At 36.8% G+C, this 16,539-nt stretch overlaps 1 protein-coding gene across 1 annotated transcript in view; it reads left to right on the top strand.

Moving 5' to 3' along the window:
* Positions 1-1,411: 1,411 nt before the first annotated feature.
* SPATA48 (spermatogenesis associated 48) overlaps positions 1,412-16,539 on the top strand; it is a 117,012-nt gene continuing 101,884 nt past the window's right edge. The window contains exon 1 of the mRNA XM_049893819.1: positions 1,412-2,024. Within this exon, the coding sequence (XP_049749776.1) occupies positions 1,475-2,024 (550 nt within the window). The 5' untranslated portion in view covers positions 1,412-1,474. The remainder of the gene's footprint in view (positions 2,025-16,539) is intronic.

The raw sequence follows: 16,539 nt of genomic DNA, 5'->3' as shown, positions 1-16,539 counted from the left end.
TTGAGCAAATCAAATAAAAATTCACTTTATTAAATTGCGGTCAGTCCCTGGTATTGTCCAGGTATGTTTCCTGATATGAGTTTAAAGCCCTCAGTGTTCTCATTAGGGACATCACAGTAGAGTTCAAGGGAATTACGGATAATTTAGGGCATATAAAATATGTACTTTGACTGTAATTACTTTCCTTAAAAATTAGATATATTCCATTTAACCATGTGACTGTTAGTTGCCTCTGAGTCAATTCTAAGTCATGACGACTCATTGTGTGCAGAATTGAACTGCTCCATAGGATTTTCAAGGCTGTAACCTCTCAGAAGCAGATCTCCCGGCCTGTCTTCTGAGGTGCCTCTGGGTGGGTTCGAATCACCAATCTTTCGGCTAGTAGCTAAGTGCTTAACCATTTGTGCCATCCAAGGACTCCTAATTTAACAGTAGTATAAAAAAAAAAAAAAAGCACGTTCATTTCTGCAGCGAATTTAAATTTACATTTCTTTAAGCAGCTAGTGTTATAATTTATACATTGTATCTCTTTAAAGGAAACCCTGGTGGTGTAGTGGTTAAGTGCTACAGCTGCTAACCAAGAGGCTGGCAGTTCCAATCCGCCAGGTGCTCCTTGGGAACTCTATGGGGCAGTTCTGCTCTGTCTTATACACTCACTATGAGTCGAAATCAACTCGACGGCAGGGGGTTTGGTTTTGGTTTATCTCTTTAAATAAATAATTTTATTCACATACATGCTTCTAAAAACATATTTTCACTGGATTGACTGCTGTATCTGTACTACTTACTGAATATCATTTTGCTCATAAAATATTAAAACCAAAAACCAAACCCATTGCCACAGAGGCAGCTCCAACTCATAGCAACCCCATGTGTTTCAGAGTAAAACTCTTCTCCCATTGGGTTTTCAATGGCCGTGATCTTTTGGAAGTAGCTTGCCAGGACTTTCTCCTGAGGCTGTTTCAAACTGCCAATCTTTTGGTAGGTAACAGAGCGCAAACCATTTGCGCCACCCAGAGACTCCCATAAAATATTAACCTATGACAAAATTTAAAAATAAGTAATAAGTGAGCACCACTTTCCTGAGTGTTGAGGAGAAAGGTATCATGGAAATACTGCTACCAAGGTTTTTTTGTTTTTTCCTAAGAATTATATTATGATGTATGTAATAAATGGTTCAGTGTGTTACAGTTCTAGCTGTTGCCAAGCAACGAAAGACTCTTGGCCTTTTTTTCTTTTTCATTTCTATTCCTTTAATGCCTTATTCTTCCTTTCATGGAGAAAAAATGTTTTTCTGGAAAGGAAAGCCTACTCTGCAGTCATTTAGAAGCTTAATCAGTCACTTTATGCTTGATTAGCCCTAATCCTGGAAATTATTGGAAATATAAGATTTTATAGAGTTAAAGGGAAAAGTGTCATCAGAAGCTCTTAACTTAAAATCATCAAAAGTTCATAAAGATAAAAGGCCACAGATATGGATTCACAGTGTACACCTGGACAGATAAGTATCCCTAAAGGGTCCATCCTTTCAGCATCAAAGGGTGTCAGTACGATGGACTATCCACACTACTGTGATCTCTTAAGAAAAATGAACATGCCTTTTGTGGCAGGAATTGAGGACAGACATGACTATGGTAGATTTGAAAAATGCAATCCTACTTTTCTTAAGTTTCACCCTTATCCCCCTTCAGTCCTGCCAGACTATCACCTCCACTATCCTTATCCCCCACCGTATGGACCAAATTATCCGTTATTTCCACTTCGGGATGACGAGCCCTTAGGTGATCCTTGTTCACAGTTTTTGAGTCCCGGTGCTGATGCTGATTTAAAGCCTGGTGTTGGCAGGACCATACCAAACCTGGTGGATTTTAGTGATGTGAAACCTCAACAGCGAGTTCCCAGACCAGACTCAGGGTTTAATACGATGATAAAAAGACAAAAAATTCTATTAGAAGAACTACAACAGGACAAGAGGTGGAATTCCAGGGCAGTACCAGACATTTCCATCAGGGCAAAACTTGGAGGTAAATAAAGTGTCATGGACTTTATTTTCTTTAAACATTCATATGAGGGAAAGAAGTATGAATATAAGATTCAGCGTTCTAGCAGTTAATGTGAACATAAAGTTGTAAGGAACTGAAAAAGAGATTAGTATTTTAAATTATGGGCTTGCAAGGAAAATAGTAAGGATGGTAAGTATTTTATAAACCTTTTGCTAAAGCAATACTTGGTTACAAAATGTGCATTCATTAGTTTCAGTGTATTTATCAGATCATTTATTTTGAAAGTACGAATAACCTAGTTTTACCACAAAGGAATTTATGTATCACTTTGTTAATTGTGTATCTTGCATTTTTACCTATGTCTCTCCCTCCGAAAAAGAAATCTGCTAGTGGTTATGAAAGAGGTAGGTTGCAGGAGCTGAAAGAGAAAGTATATGAAAGTACATTTTTGAGTCTGGACCCCCTGGGTGGCACAAATGGTTTGCACTGGCCTAGTAACTCGAAGATGGGCAGTTGGAAGCCACCCAGTGGCACCGTGAAACTCCACCCAGGACTTCCACCACCAAAAAAAAAAAAAAAAGTGGCTAGAAAAAACAAGACTGAGCCTTGAATTCAAACTTACTGTCCCCAAGTTCATTGGTCATGTCATGGCCTCAGAAACTCGTTGCTGTTTATGGGGCTCCCGTCAAGCTGTATGAGGCAGAAATTTCAGGACTGAGAAGATGCTTGCCAGTTTTCTGGCATTCATCTATCAGAAGTTGCAGCATCATTTTCCCTTCATATAGCACGCGTAAATAGTGCCAGGATTGGAAAAGGAGTTATCCAGTTTAATTCTCATGTAAAAATATTTTTGTTACACAGATCACTGACCTCATTGACTAGTGATAGGATACAAAGTAGGGAAATGGAAAGAGGCCTCCTAAAAGTAGACAGCAGAGGAAATCATCTATGTATGCCATCAAAGCTGACAAAAACATTCCTGGAAATGTTACAGTTTGTGGTCTGGTGACTAAAATATTAATTGTGATTAAAATAACTAAAAATGAAAATATCTTCAAAAATATCCATTTCTCTTGAGATACATATATTTTGTCACCGCAGTATCAGAAAACCCAGATTAAGTGCATCAATTATCTTTAATCTCTTTGCTATGGGGTCTCGTATACCAGGAATTGTTCAGTTTTAAATCAAAATGTATGATGCTGCCTCGTCCCTTATAATCAGTGAGATGAAATAAAAATTCTTAGACTAAAGGATCCTTGTAACCTGCTGGCTGAATGGTATTGGAAAAGTTATTTAACACATTTGAACATGAATTTACATCTATAAAATGAAGGCCTGTGAATTAGATCATATCCTAATATTCTTTCCAATTCTAAACTTCTTTGATCCTGTGATCATAAGACTGCAATCAATGAAAAATATTTATGAATTGCAGTATGTGCTACATTTTACTTCAAGGCCATACTAGAAGGCAACCCCCCCCCCAAAAAAAAAAACAAACCCATTGCTGTTGAGTTGATTCCGACTCATAGCAACCCTATAGGGCAGAGTAGAACTGTCCCATAGAGTTTCCAAGGAGTCCCTGGTGGTTCGAACTGCCTACCTTTTTTTTGGTTAGCAGCTGTAGCACTTAACTGCTATGCCACCAGGATTTCCAGAATACAAGGCAATACTTGCTTTATTTCCCAAATAATTTGTTCCTCAATTATACTCCTTAGGGGTAGGAACTATATTTTACCCACACTGACATGAATACAGCTCAGTCCTCAGAATGGGAGCGAGTGAAAGTTAAATCCCATCCTGTTTGAGCTGGAAAGTATTCTGGAAGTACAGGCAGTCCCTGGGTTACAAACGAGATCTGGTCCTAAGTGTGTCTTTCAGTTGAATTTGCGGGTAAGTTGGAACAGGTGCATACAGTTGTTACTTAGCCTTACTTTAGTGCAAGAAAAGGCTCAAAGACTTTTCAGTGATTTAGAAACTACACATGCAGCAAGTGAGGGTTACTGTAATGAAGAAATTGTTGGGAATAGGGATTGGTTCAGTCACTTCAAACCCAAAACCAAACCCAGTCGTTTCAAAGTGAGGGCAAATTTAGATAACGTTGAAAGACAAGTACTATAATGTTATCCCAGTCTACAAATTGATAAGAAATTATTGTACCAGTCCATGAAATAAAGTTAGAATGTGATTTGAAGGTGGGTCAACATGGTAGATTAAGAAGCTACAGTAAGGCTTACTCCATCCCAACTACAACCACAAATGTATAGGAGATATATATGTATATACATATACACACACACTTATATGTATATAAAACCCAAACCCGTGGCCGTTGAGTCGATTCCAACTCATAGTGACCCTATAGGACAGAGAAGAACTGCCCCATAGAGTTTCCAAGGAGCGCCTGGTGGATTCAAACTGCTGGCCTTTTGGTTAACAGCCGTAGCACTTAACCACTGTGTCACCAGTGTTTTCTTATATGTGTATATACACACAATATATAGAAGATATATGTATATACACTCACATATATATGTATATATATTTATATGTATATATATACACACAATATGTAGGAGATATATATATTTATATATATATGGAGTCCTGGTGGCACAGTGGTTAAGTGCATGTCTGCTAACCGAAAGATTGGCCATTCGAACCCATCAGCTGCTCTGTGGGAGAAAGATGTAGCAGCCTGCTTCCATAAAGATTTACAGCCTTGAAAACCCTACCCTGTCCTACAGGATCACCATAAATCAGCATCGACTTGAGTAGGATATGTAGAGATTGATCGCAAGGTTGAGTTTGAAAGGAAGGAAAACCCCCAGGTGCCAGGATGAAAAAAAAAAAATTCCAACCAGAGGATAAGCCAGAACAAATCATAGCTACCCCACAAAAAAAAAAAAAAAATCAGAAGCAGATACAAATCTTGGATGGAAATCACAAGATTACAGATGTGCAGCTGGCCTAGACAGTAATCAGTCCAAATGGGAACAGAAAGACGGTTAGTTGCAGGAGTGATGTCTCTGAGAATAAAATAAAACGAATAGCTAACTTGATGAGTTATGAACATCCTCTAAGGGGATTTATGTTTCTGATGACGACTAGAGAATAAATTATTGATAGGAACTGCAAAGCCAATAGAAGAAACATTCTACTCTGAAGACAAGAGGCTTTTCATGTAAGACAGAAATTTAAGAACATTACATGATGTAGCTGAGAACAGTAGTGTCACACTGATTGTAAAATAACACTTTTAATGTCTTTTACCCTGAAGTTTTAATATAATTATTTTGTAAAAATAGGGCAGATAAAGTAGGAAGGGAGAGAAATATGTCAGAGTGCTACATCATCAGGACGCTGCTATTCAAACTTGCTGTGTCAGTAATTTTGTATTGGTCCTCAGTTAGATTGGAGTCATGCCACAATATAAGTTGAAGCATTTAGAAAGTCTTGCTACAAACGTTGAGGACAAGTTAACAACTTCCTGATGGGTACCACCATTGATGGGTAAAACTCACCTTTGCCTAGCATTTCTTAGATTAGTAAATCTGTAGATGTTATCTGTAACTGAAAGATCAAGTTTGCAATCCAAGCATGTTGTTGAGAAATGCCAAAGTAAAGATCAGAAATAAGGGTGAAGTTTTTAAACTAGAAATTTCTGGGTGTGGGAATCGGGTAGGAAAGGGAATTAGGTGCAGGAGGAGGGTAGTGCCACAGACTGCAGTTTTTGTTATAATATTTGTTATAATATTTTGTTATAATATTTGGAGTTTTTAAATGTATATGTGTTTTTGTGATAAAAATTAAAGTATAGAAAAATCTTAAAGAAGGGAGGAATAGGTAAAAACATAAGCAAAGAAAATTTGGTGAATTGAAGACAGAAATAAGTTTGAATATATTACTAACCCAGCAATATATCACTAAACAAGTTAAATGTAAAATGATTCACCTTGCCTATTAAAACAAAGTGGTTCTCAGATTAGGTAAAAGAAGGAAATTTAGCAATTCGATGGTTCAGAGAGAAATAACTGCAACAAAATATACGATTGAAAAGAAGGAAATGGGAGAAGATACACCAGGCAAGTATTAGCAGAAAGAAAGCTGGTGTGAGATAAAATGTACTTTGTGACACAAAAATTATTAGAAATAACAGGATATTATAGAAAAAGAGAGGAAAATAACTGGGAAAATGTCAGCTACCTGGAACCTATATTTACCTAAGAGAGCAGCTGAAAATAATTGAAGCAAAAACTGAATTTAAAGAGAAACCTGTATGTTCTGAGAAGCAAATGGTTAACAGCAGGCCTATAATCCATTCTTTTCCTTTACTAGGGGGACACTCTTAGAAAAAAAGAATTAAAATGACTTGAATATGCTAATGACTGATCTTCTGGAAAGTAAATTAATGGTACTTACTAGGGGAAGAGAAACCTTGGTGGTGGAGTGGTTAAGTGCTACAGCTGCTAACCAAAGGGTCAGCAGTTCGAATCTGTCAGGTGCTCCTTGGAAACTCTATGGGGCAGTTCTATTCTGTCCTATAGGGTCGCTATGAGTCGGAATCGACTCAACGGCACTGGGTTTGGTTTTTTGGTTTTACTAGGGGAAGAATCTTCCTATGAAATGCTTTTAACAAGCTATACCTGGTCTGTCCAGGATTGCCCATAGTAAGCCTGAAATCTGTGGATTTATGGGGCACTATTTTTTCCACATTTATTTAAAGGAAACCCTCGTGGCATAGTGGTTAAGAGTTTGGCTGTGAACCAAAAGGTCAGCAGCTCAAATCTACCAGGCGCTCCTTGGAAACACTTTGGAGCAGTTCTGCTCAGTTTTAAAGGGTCACTCTGAGTCAGAATTGACTGGACGGCAATTGGTTTGGTTTTTTGTTTTTGTTTTGATTCATTTAAAATGTTATATAACTATATTAATTATTAGAATATAAAATGGAGATATTTTATGACCAAAACAGCTAATATTAACTAATGTACCTGCCTACATTACAAAGAGATTTTATATATTCATCTGGCCAGAGCAATTCTTGATAAGAAATTTCCTTGTTCACCTGTGTCTCATCATTACTTATAGCCTTGAAATTATTAGTAAAATGTGATACTGGGTGAGATAACTAATTCTGTGGAGTCTTATTTGACAATCCAATCTTTTACTATATCTCAAGTCCAGAACTTAGCATGCAGCATTTGAAGACATGTCTTTCAGGAGTTATTTGAACACAAAAATGGTCATACAAATATTAGAAGATTTGAACATTATTAAAATATGAGCTTGAACTCACAAGCATATTTAGAACTCTATATTCCAAAATAGAAATACACATTATTTTAAAGTACCCATGAATTATTTATAAACTTTATCACAAAATGTACATAGGAACAGGTAAGGTAGACTTATTCAAATCAGACCATTGTAGAATAAAATTAGAAACCAATAACAAAAAAAATTACACATAAAACCAATTTTAATAATTCATTAATCAAACAGAAAATCATAATGAAAATTACAAATTATTTAAAACTAAATGTTAATGGAAACTTCACATACCAATTTTGAGGGATATAGATAAAGCAGTATTTAGTAGGAAATTTATTATCTTACATGTATAGTAAAAAATGAAGAAAATTAAAAATCAGTGAGGTAATTATTTAAGAAATTAGGAAACATAAAACAAAGTAAACCCCAAAAATAGGAGAAAGGGAATATTAATTAAAACAAACTAATGAACTGGAAAAAAAGAAGAAACAATTGGAATGATCAACAAGATTGCAAGCTGATTTTTTAAAAAAGTTTAATAAAAAAGATAAGTCTCAGCCAATGTTAATCAAGAAAAAAATAAAAAGAGAAGAAAGGAGCAATATTAAAAATTGTGGTAGATTATGGCCAGGCTTGCTGCACAAATATCTTTAGTGATTAGATGGCACAGCTAGGGATAGTACTTGGAATACTTAATTGTAGTTTAGCAAGATTTTACGAACTTGGGAACTGAGATCCAGGTGATGGAGTTCACATAGCCCCATAAACTCTATATGAGTATATGTGGGGTTCACATAGCTCCATAAACTCCATATGTACTCTTACTATAAAGTGGAATAAAAACCAGTAAGCGCATGTTTCTGGGCTCTTATGATGGTGGGTTCATCATTGTTCATGAGCAGCTAAGACCAGTGAACTTAAGGAAAGCTTATGTGAGAATGAGGAGTTACAAGAAAGCCACTTGCATTTGTATTATGAATTAGTGATGGTTTGGAAACCCTGGTGGTACAGTGGTTAAGAGTTTGGCTGCTAACCAAAAGGTCAACAGTTCGAATCCACCAGGCATTCCTTAGAAGCCCTATGGGGCAGTTCTACCCTGTCCTGTGGGGTCGACTATGAGTCAGAATCAACTCCTTGGCATTGGGTAGGAGGCTTGAAGTCCAAATTCAGGCCACTAGCTCTAGGAGACTCTTCCTCTGTGGGCTCTAGGGGAAGATTTCTGTTCTCTTCCAGCATTCCTTGGTTCCTTGGCAATCTTCACATCATCCCCTATTTGTGCTTCTTTGTGTCTTTGCTGCTCCTTATTACTCAGTAGTGATTAGGTTTAAGACACACTCTACACTGATAGGGCCCTCATTAACATAACAAAGAAAACCTTATTTCCAGATAGGATTATATCCACAGGTATAGGGGTTAATATTCCAACACATATTTTGATGGGATACAATTCAGTCCCTGACACTATATGGAAAAAAAAAATAAATAAAACAAAATGACAAATATTATGAGTTTGAGATATTTTCCTACCAATTCCTATACCCTGATCTTCTACTGTGGACTAAGAATTACTGAGTACTTAATATATACCAGTACTATCTAGGTTTGCTTTTATTTTAGTTTAATCCTCAGGGTACCCAATGAGGCAGATGCTATTAATTAGGTCAATTTTATAGGTGAGGAAATTAAGGAAGAAGGAAGTTAAGTAATTTAGCCAAGATTATACACAAAACAAATAGAAAAGCTGAGATTTGGACTTAGTACCTGAGGCCATGTTCTTAACTACCTGCTATATTGCCTCTCTAATGAAATGAAAAATTTTCTAGAGAGTATAAATTCCTGGAATATACTTAAAGAGAATATCTGAATAAACTGTAACTATTAAAAATGTTTTTGAATATTTTTTTAAAATCCTGCCAGCTGTAAAAGCATCAAACTTTATTATGTATAACTTTAAGAAACAGATAATTCCTGTTTTAGAGAAACCATCCTATAAAACAGAAAAAGAGACTTGTTTAAACTTGATACCAAAACAAAGACATTATCAGAAAGGAAAAAATTCCCAAAATGTTAAATTTCCTAAAATAGTAGCACAACTTCTAAAGTATTGCTGCTGTTGTCAGGTGCTATCGAGTTCATTCTGACTCATAGTGACCCCTTGCAAAACAGAATGAAACCTCTCCACCAAGGGAAATACCAGGGCCAAAGCATCCAGTATCACAGCAACACACAAGCCACCAGAGTATGACAAACTGACAGACATATGGTGATCTAAAGTATTACCGAATAAAATTAAATGAGGTATTTTTAAAACCCATCATACTTTCAAAATGCAAAATGGACCTTTAAAAAAAAAAAATCAATGTAACTGATTAGTGATTTGAGGTAGAATAAAATTATTATCTCAATATGGGGGGAGGGAAGATTAATACAATTTAGCACCTGTACATTATTTAAACAAAGGTTAATAATATTGAAAGAGAAGTGAACTTCCTTAACAAACTATTAGAACTAACAAGAAACCCCCAAAAAACTGCTGAATGTCAGATCAAAATGCAAATTCAAAACTGGGGACTTATATTTCCTTCGGTTTTGGAGACTAGTTACCTTAATGTATGGCAAGTTTAAGAAAAATAGTGGGTAGAAATTGAAATATAAATATAGGAATATGTCTTAAATGCAGCAATGAATTGGTGAGAATCTGAAAAATCCTCAGCAACCCAAATATAAGGTGGTGGTGTTGTGTGCCGTCAATTCAGTTCTGACTCATGGTGCTCCTGCAGGAGACAGTAGAACTACCCCATAGGGTCTCCAAGGAGTGGCTGATGGATTGAAACTGAGCTCTTAACCACTACACCACCAGGGCTCCACCAAAACCTATAGCCTCTGTGAAAGATTGAGAGAGAAATAAACCCACTGGACAGGGACAACTAGGAAACTTAACAGTCATGGCATTAGCACAGATTCCAAAACCAAACCCGTTGCCATCGAGTCAGTTCCGATTCATAGAGACTGTATAGGACAGAATAGAACTGTCCCATAGGGTTTCCAAGGAATAGCTGGTGGATTTGAACTGCCAACCTTTTGATTAGCAACCGAGCTCTAACCACTATACCACCAGAGCTCCTAGCACAGATCAGAGGAGGAAAATAACCAACCCTCACTTAGATTGACAGTTCAAAATACCACATGTGCAAATTTTGTGTTAAAATGGTAATGTCCTCAAGAGACTTGCATAATCAAACACAAATTCTCTGTATAAGTATAAAAAAAAAAATTTCCAGAGATGAAATTCCATTAAATAGGGGAACCTCTGCTTCCAGGTAAGATGGAATTGTCTGTGACCTTCTGCTTTAGAAGAAGCTAGATAAAATTGCAAAATCACATATTTAATTGCATCAGCTTCAAAAGCCCTCAAGAATATAGGAAATAAAATTCCAGAGAAGGGAGAACTTTTCAGAAATCAGCTGAGTCTCCATAGCTCCTGTTAGAGTACCTTAGCCTTCTTCGCATTGATTGTGGTCAGCAACCTCCATTAGATGCAAAGTCCAGGTGCAAAGATCTCTTTGCTGTAATGACTTATTTGTTCTGGAGAGTTCATTCAGCATGCTTAAGCACCTATTATGTATATGCCAAATACTATGAAGTTTATAGAAAGTGCAAACATGTAAAGGAAAATACTGCTTGATAGACTTGCACACTGTATAAAAAAGTAGAGGCTGATACCAGGATGGTAAATTGGAAAAATCAGCATGAGCTTATGACCTTGAAAAGATAATTTTCTGCCCTTTCTTTGAAACTAATCTTCATTGAAAGTAACCTAGGAGCAGGCTAGGAAATAAGAATCTGTGGTGGGCCTAAGTAGAGAGGAGCAGCTTTTGGCTGTCACTCAGAGCTGGAATTACAAAATTAAGAGGCCCAAAAAATCGTGCGTGAGAAATAGGAAAGCAAAATAAGAACACCAACTATTACCAAAATGTCAGTCATGCTTTAATTCAAAAGAATCCCTGACTGGATTGAGTGACCCACTTCCTAGTTTGTTCAGCAAAGGAAATAATCTCCTTTTGCAAAGATAACATTATGAAGAGGCTCTACACCTTTAATATATAATATCCAGTGTTCAATAACAATTCAGTGAAAGAGGCAGAAATACATGAATAAGAAAAAACAAAAAAGATAATAAAAATAAAGCCATGGGTGAGCCAAAAGTTGCAGCTAAAACCCAAGGAATTAAAATAACTATGAGTGTGGTAGGCCGAAAGATGGTCCTCCAAAGATCCTTGTCTAAAACCCTAGAACATGTCAATATTTTACCTGACATGAGAAAAGTTGGCACCTGTAACTATGTAACAGAAACCATAGAAGCCAGAGGCAATGAAGTAAAATCTTGAAATTAATAGAAGATAACTACCAACCTAGAGCCTCATGCCTGATAAAAATATAAAATGAAGATAAAATTTATTTATTTTTTTGTAAAACAAACAAAGTTGTCAACAGCAGGATTGCATTTTTATTGAGTGAAATAAATCACAAAAGGATAAATATAATCCCACTTATATGCACTAGCTAGAGTAGACAAATACATATAAACCAAAATTTGTTAGTAGTTACCACGAGTGTAAGGGTAGGGGAAAGAGGCCATTCCTTAGGGGGCACTGAGCTTCTGTTAAGGGTGATAGAAAAATTTGGAAATGAGTGGTGGTGATGATTATACAACATGATGAACATAATGTCACTAAAGTATACATGTAAAAAATGTTGAAATAACAGATGTTTTGTTATATATAAAATATATATATATACTTACCACAATTTAAAAAAGTACTAAAGAGAGCTTCTGAGGTACAATGAAAAATTTTCCAGATGAAAACAAGGACATGCAAAAAAAAAAAAAGGGTAACTAAGGGTTAAACACGAATACCTATTACCAGTTCAAAAAATAATTGTAATGTCTGTGACTATAAAAATTTTATGTAAAATTAAAATGTATGAAAATATTTTGCATTCTTGTTTTAAAAGATAACGCCAAAACCAAACCTGTTGCCATCGAGTCAATTCCAACTCATAGTGACCCTGTAGCACAGAGTAGAACTGCCTCATAGGGTTTCCAAGGAGCACCTGGTGGATTCGAACTGCAGACGTTTTGGTTAGCAGCCGTAGCACTTAACTACTACTCCACCGCAGTTTCCTTTTAAAAGATATAAAGGGAGAAGTAAAATTCAACTACAAAAGCCAATTTTAAAACTGACTGTAAAGCTACAGTAAAGAAAATAGTATGCTACTACAAAAGAATAGATATATAAATCAAAAGAAGATAATAGAGGGTCCAATGATAAATTCTTATATTTATGGCCAACTGATTTTTTTACACATGCCATGAAATTCTCACATTTAAAGTGGTTTTCAGTATACTCACAGAGTTGTGAAAACCATGACAATCTTATTTAGAACATTTTCATCTATACCTCAAAACAAAACTTACACAAACATTAGCAGTCAGTTCCCACTCTTGCCTTCGCCCCCATCGCCAGGCCCAGGAAACTGTTAATATCTACTTTCTATACTTTCCTATTGTGAATGTTTCGTATAAGTGAAATCATATGATATGTTGTCTTTTGTAAATGACTTTTTTAACAATGTTTTCAAGGTTCATCCATGTTATAGCATGTATTAGCAACTTCTTCGTTTTTATTGCCTGAAAATATCCCACTGTGTGCATAAACCACATTTTGTTTATCCATTAATCAGTTAATAAAAAAAAAATAGACATCAGTTAATGGAAAATTCATCAGTACATTGTTTCAACTTTGGATTTTTATGAATAATGCTACTATGAACATTCATTTCCAAGTTTTTATATGGTCATGTTTTCATCTCTCCTGGGAATATATATAGTAGTGGAATTGCTGGGACATATGGTAACTGTATGTTTGATATTTTAGGAACTTAGAAACTGTTTTCCAAAGTAGCTGGATCCACCAGCATTGTATTAGGGCTCCAACTTCTCCACGTCATCACCAACACTTGTTATTATCTGATTTTTTATTATAACCATCCTAGTGGAAGTGGAGCCCAGGTAGTGCAGTGGTTAAGAGCTTTGGCTGCTAATCAAAAGGTCAGCAGTTTCAATCCACCAGCTGCTCCATGGAAACCATATAGGGCAGTTCTACTAGGTCCTATAGGGTTGCTATGAGTTGAAACCCACTGGACAGCAATGTTTTTTTTTAAAAAAAAACTGGGGGTGAAGTGGTATCTTATTGTCATTTTTATATGCATTTTCCTAATGACAAAAGATGTTGAGCAACATTTCAGGTGCTTATTTGCCATTTGTTTATCTTCTTTGTAGAAATGTTTACTCAATTCCTTTGCCCATTTTTAAATTGGGTTATTTTTATTACAAAGTTCTAAGAGTTCTTTACATGTTTTGAATACAAATACCTTGTCAGATATACTGTTTTGTCAGCACTTTCTTTTTCTGTGGGTTGCCTTTTCACTTTTTGATGTCATTTAAAGCACTTTTTTTTTTTATTATTAAATCATGAATCCACAGACCATCAGCATACACTCCTACCCCATCCCTTGCGAGTTTCCTTTGCAGTTTCAGGTCTGAGTTTCTTAGTCAAATATTGACCAAATCATAATCATCATTAATATGAAAATATATTACTATTACAAATACTAACAATATTACAACTACTAATTGATAATACTACCAATAACCTTGTTGAACATTTAAACTCTATGCCAAAAACTTTGCCAATTCCTTTATATACATTAATTAGAGTGTTCACAACTCTGACAAGAATCAATAAAAGTGAAGAAAATGAGACTCACAGGGGTTAAATAACTCACTCAGGTCACATTGTTAGCTGAGCAAAAAAGTGGGTTATTTTTAAGCCCCAACATCTGCTGGAGTCTGTTGTAGAGCCCCGTCAGATTGGTATCCTCAAACCACCACGTAGTTCCTGTGTTATTCCAGGCCTCTCTCTTAACTCATCTCTCCACACGGGTCAACATCTCTGTACTGTCCACTTAGATCTCAAATTGTTACTTTTTACTACAACTTTGGAAACCCTATAGGGAAGTTCTACTCTGTCCTATAGGATCTTTATAAGTCAGAATTGACTGGATGGCAACAGGTTTGTTTTTGTTTTTGTTTTTTGCTTTGCCAAGTTGCATAATTCATGGTACAAGGATAAGAAGTAGATAGCCAAGTCATGGAGTAGGAGAAGGAATCCCTCTGTAAACTATCAGAGGTACTACCATTTTCCATACCTATGCTAGTCTCCAATCCAAACCAGGGTTATTTGTCCAAGTTGCTGGTCTCTCTTACTAAAACCCTGCAATGGCAATCCATCTAAAGGTTAAGTCCAGACACTTTGTATGAACTGCAAGGCCTTCATGTCCTGAACCTGGTCTAACGTCTTGTTCATTTCCTGCATTCCCCGGCTGCTATTTTATTATCTTGTTGTTAGGTGCCATTGGGTCAGTTCCTACTCATAGCGACCCTAGGTACGATAGAACAAAACCCTGCCTGCTCTTGTGCCATCCTCACAATCATTGCTGTGTTTGAGCTCATTGTTGCAGCCACTGTATCAGTCCATCTCTATAAGGGTGTTCCTATTTTTCGAATACCCTCTACCTTACCAAGCATAATGTCCTTCACCAGGGACTGGTCCCTTCTGGTAATATGTTCAAAGTACATGAGAAGAAGCCTCACCATCCTTGCTTCTGAGGAGCATTCTGGCTGTACTTCTTCCAAGACAGGTTTGTTCATTCTTCTCGCAGTCCATGGTATATTATAACATTCTTCACCAACACCATAATTCAAAGGCATCACTTATACCCAATAACCCTTTGTAATTCCTTGTACACACTATGATATGCTCAAAAGATGGTCATGCCTTTGCACAGGTTTGCCTGCGTGGAATGTCCTTCTTCCACTTCCCCTTTTTTATCCAAGTCCTACTCAATTTCTAATATTAGATCAAGTGTCATCTTCAGGCCCGTTACTCACTTCACTGCTGAGTGATTCCAACTCTTAGTGACCCTATAGGACAGAGTAGAACTGCCTCATAGGGTTTCCAAGACCGTAATCTTTTTTTTTTTTTTAATTGAGCTTTAAGTGAAAGTTTATAGAGAAAATTAGTTTCCCATTTGATGGTTTGTACATAGTGTTTCAAAATCTTGGTTTCATTCCCCACAATGTGTCAGCACTTTCCCCATTTCTGCCCTGGTTTCCCCATTTTCTTCTGCCCTGATTATTTACCCCTTCCTGCCTTCTCATCTTATAATTGATTTTTTTTTTCCTGGTAAATATGTCTTTCTTTTCCTTTTTTCTTTACTGTGCTTTAGGTGAATGTTTACAGCTCAAGTTAATTTCTCATACAAAATTTTATACATGTATTGTTATGTGACACCAGTTGCAAGCCCTGTAATGTGACAGCACACTCCCCCTTTCCACTCTGGGTTTCTCATGTCCATCCTACCAGCTCCTGTCCCTTCCTGCTTTCTCATCCTGCCTCCAGACAGGAGCTGCCAATTTGCTTTTGTGTATCTACTTGAACTAAGATGCACACTCTTCACGAGTGCTATTTTATGTTTATACTCCAGTCTAATCTTTGTCTGAAGAGTGGGCTTCGGGAATGCTTTTAGTTCTAGGGTAACAGAGCATCCGGGGGCCGTGGCTTTGAGGGTTCCTCCAGTCTCAGTCTGACCATTAAGTCTGGTCTCTTTATGTGAATTTGAGTTCTGCTCCATACTTTTCTCCAGCTCCTTCAGGAAGTCTGTGTTGTGTTCCCTGTCAGGACGGTCATTGGTGGTAGCTGAGCAACAAATATTTCTTTTGGTCTCAGGCTGATGGAGTCTCTGGTTTATGTGGCCCTTTTGTCTCTTGAGCTAATATTTTCCTTGTGTCATTGGTGTTCTTCATTCTCCTTTGCTCCAGGTGGGTTGGGACCAATTTATGCATCTTAGATGGCCGCTTCCTAGCTTTTAAGACCCCAGACGCCACTCACTGAAGCAGAATGCAGGACATTTTCTTAATAAACTTTGTTATGCCAGTTGCCCTAAATGTCCCCCAAAACCGTGGTCCCCAGACCCCTACCCCTACTACTCTGTTCCTCAGAATGTTTGGTTGTATTCTGGAAGCTTCTTAGCTTTTGGTTTAGTCCAGTTGTGCTGACTTCCCCTGTATTGTGTGTTGTCTTTCGCCTAAGATGATTCTTGTCTACTACCTGGTTAGAAATTCCCCTCTCCCTCCCTC

The sequence above is a fragment of the Elephas maximus genome, chromosome 8 (genome assembly GCF_024166365.1).
Source record: "Elephas maximus indicus isolate mEleMax1 chromosome 8, mEleMax1 primary haplotype, whole genome shotgun sequence".
Taxonomy (NCBI): domain Eukaryota; kingdom Metazoa; phylum Chordata; class Mammalia; order Proboscidea; family Elephantidae; genus Elephas; species Elephas maximus.
This window is presented reverse-complemented; position numbering and strand designations above follow the sequence as displayed.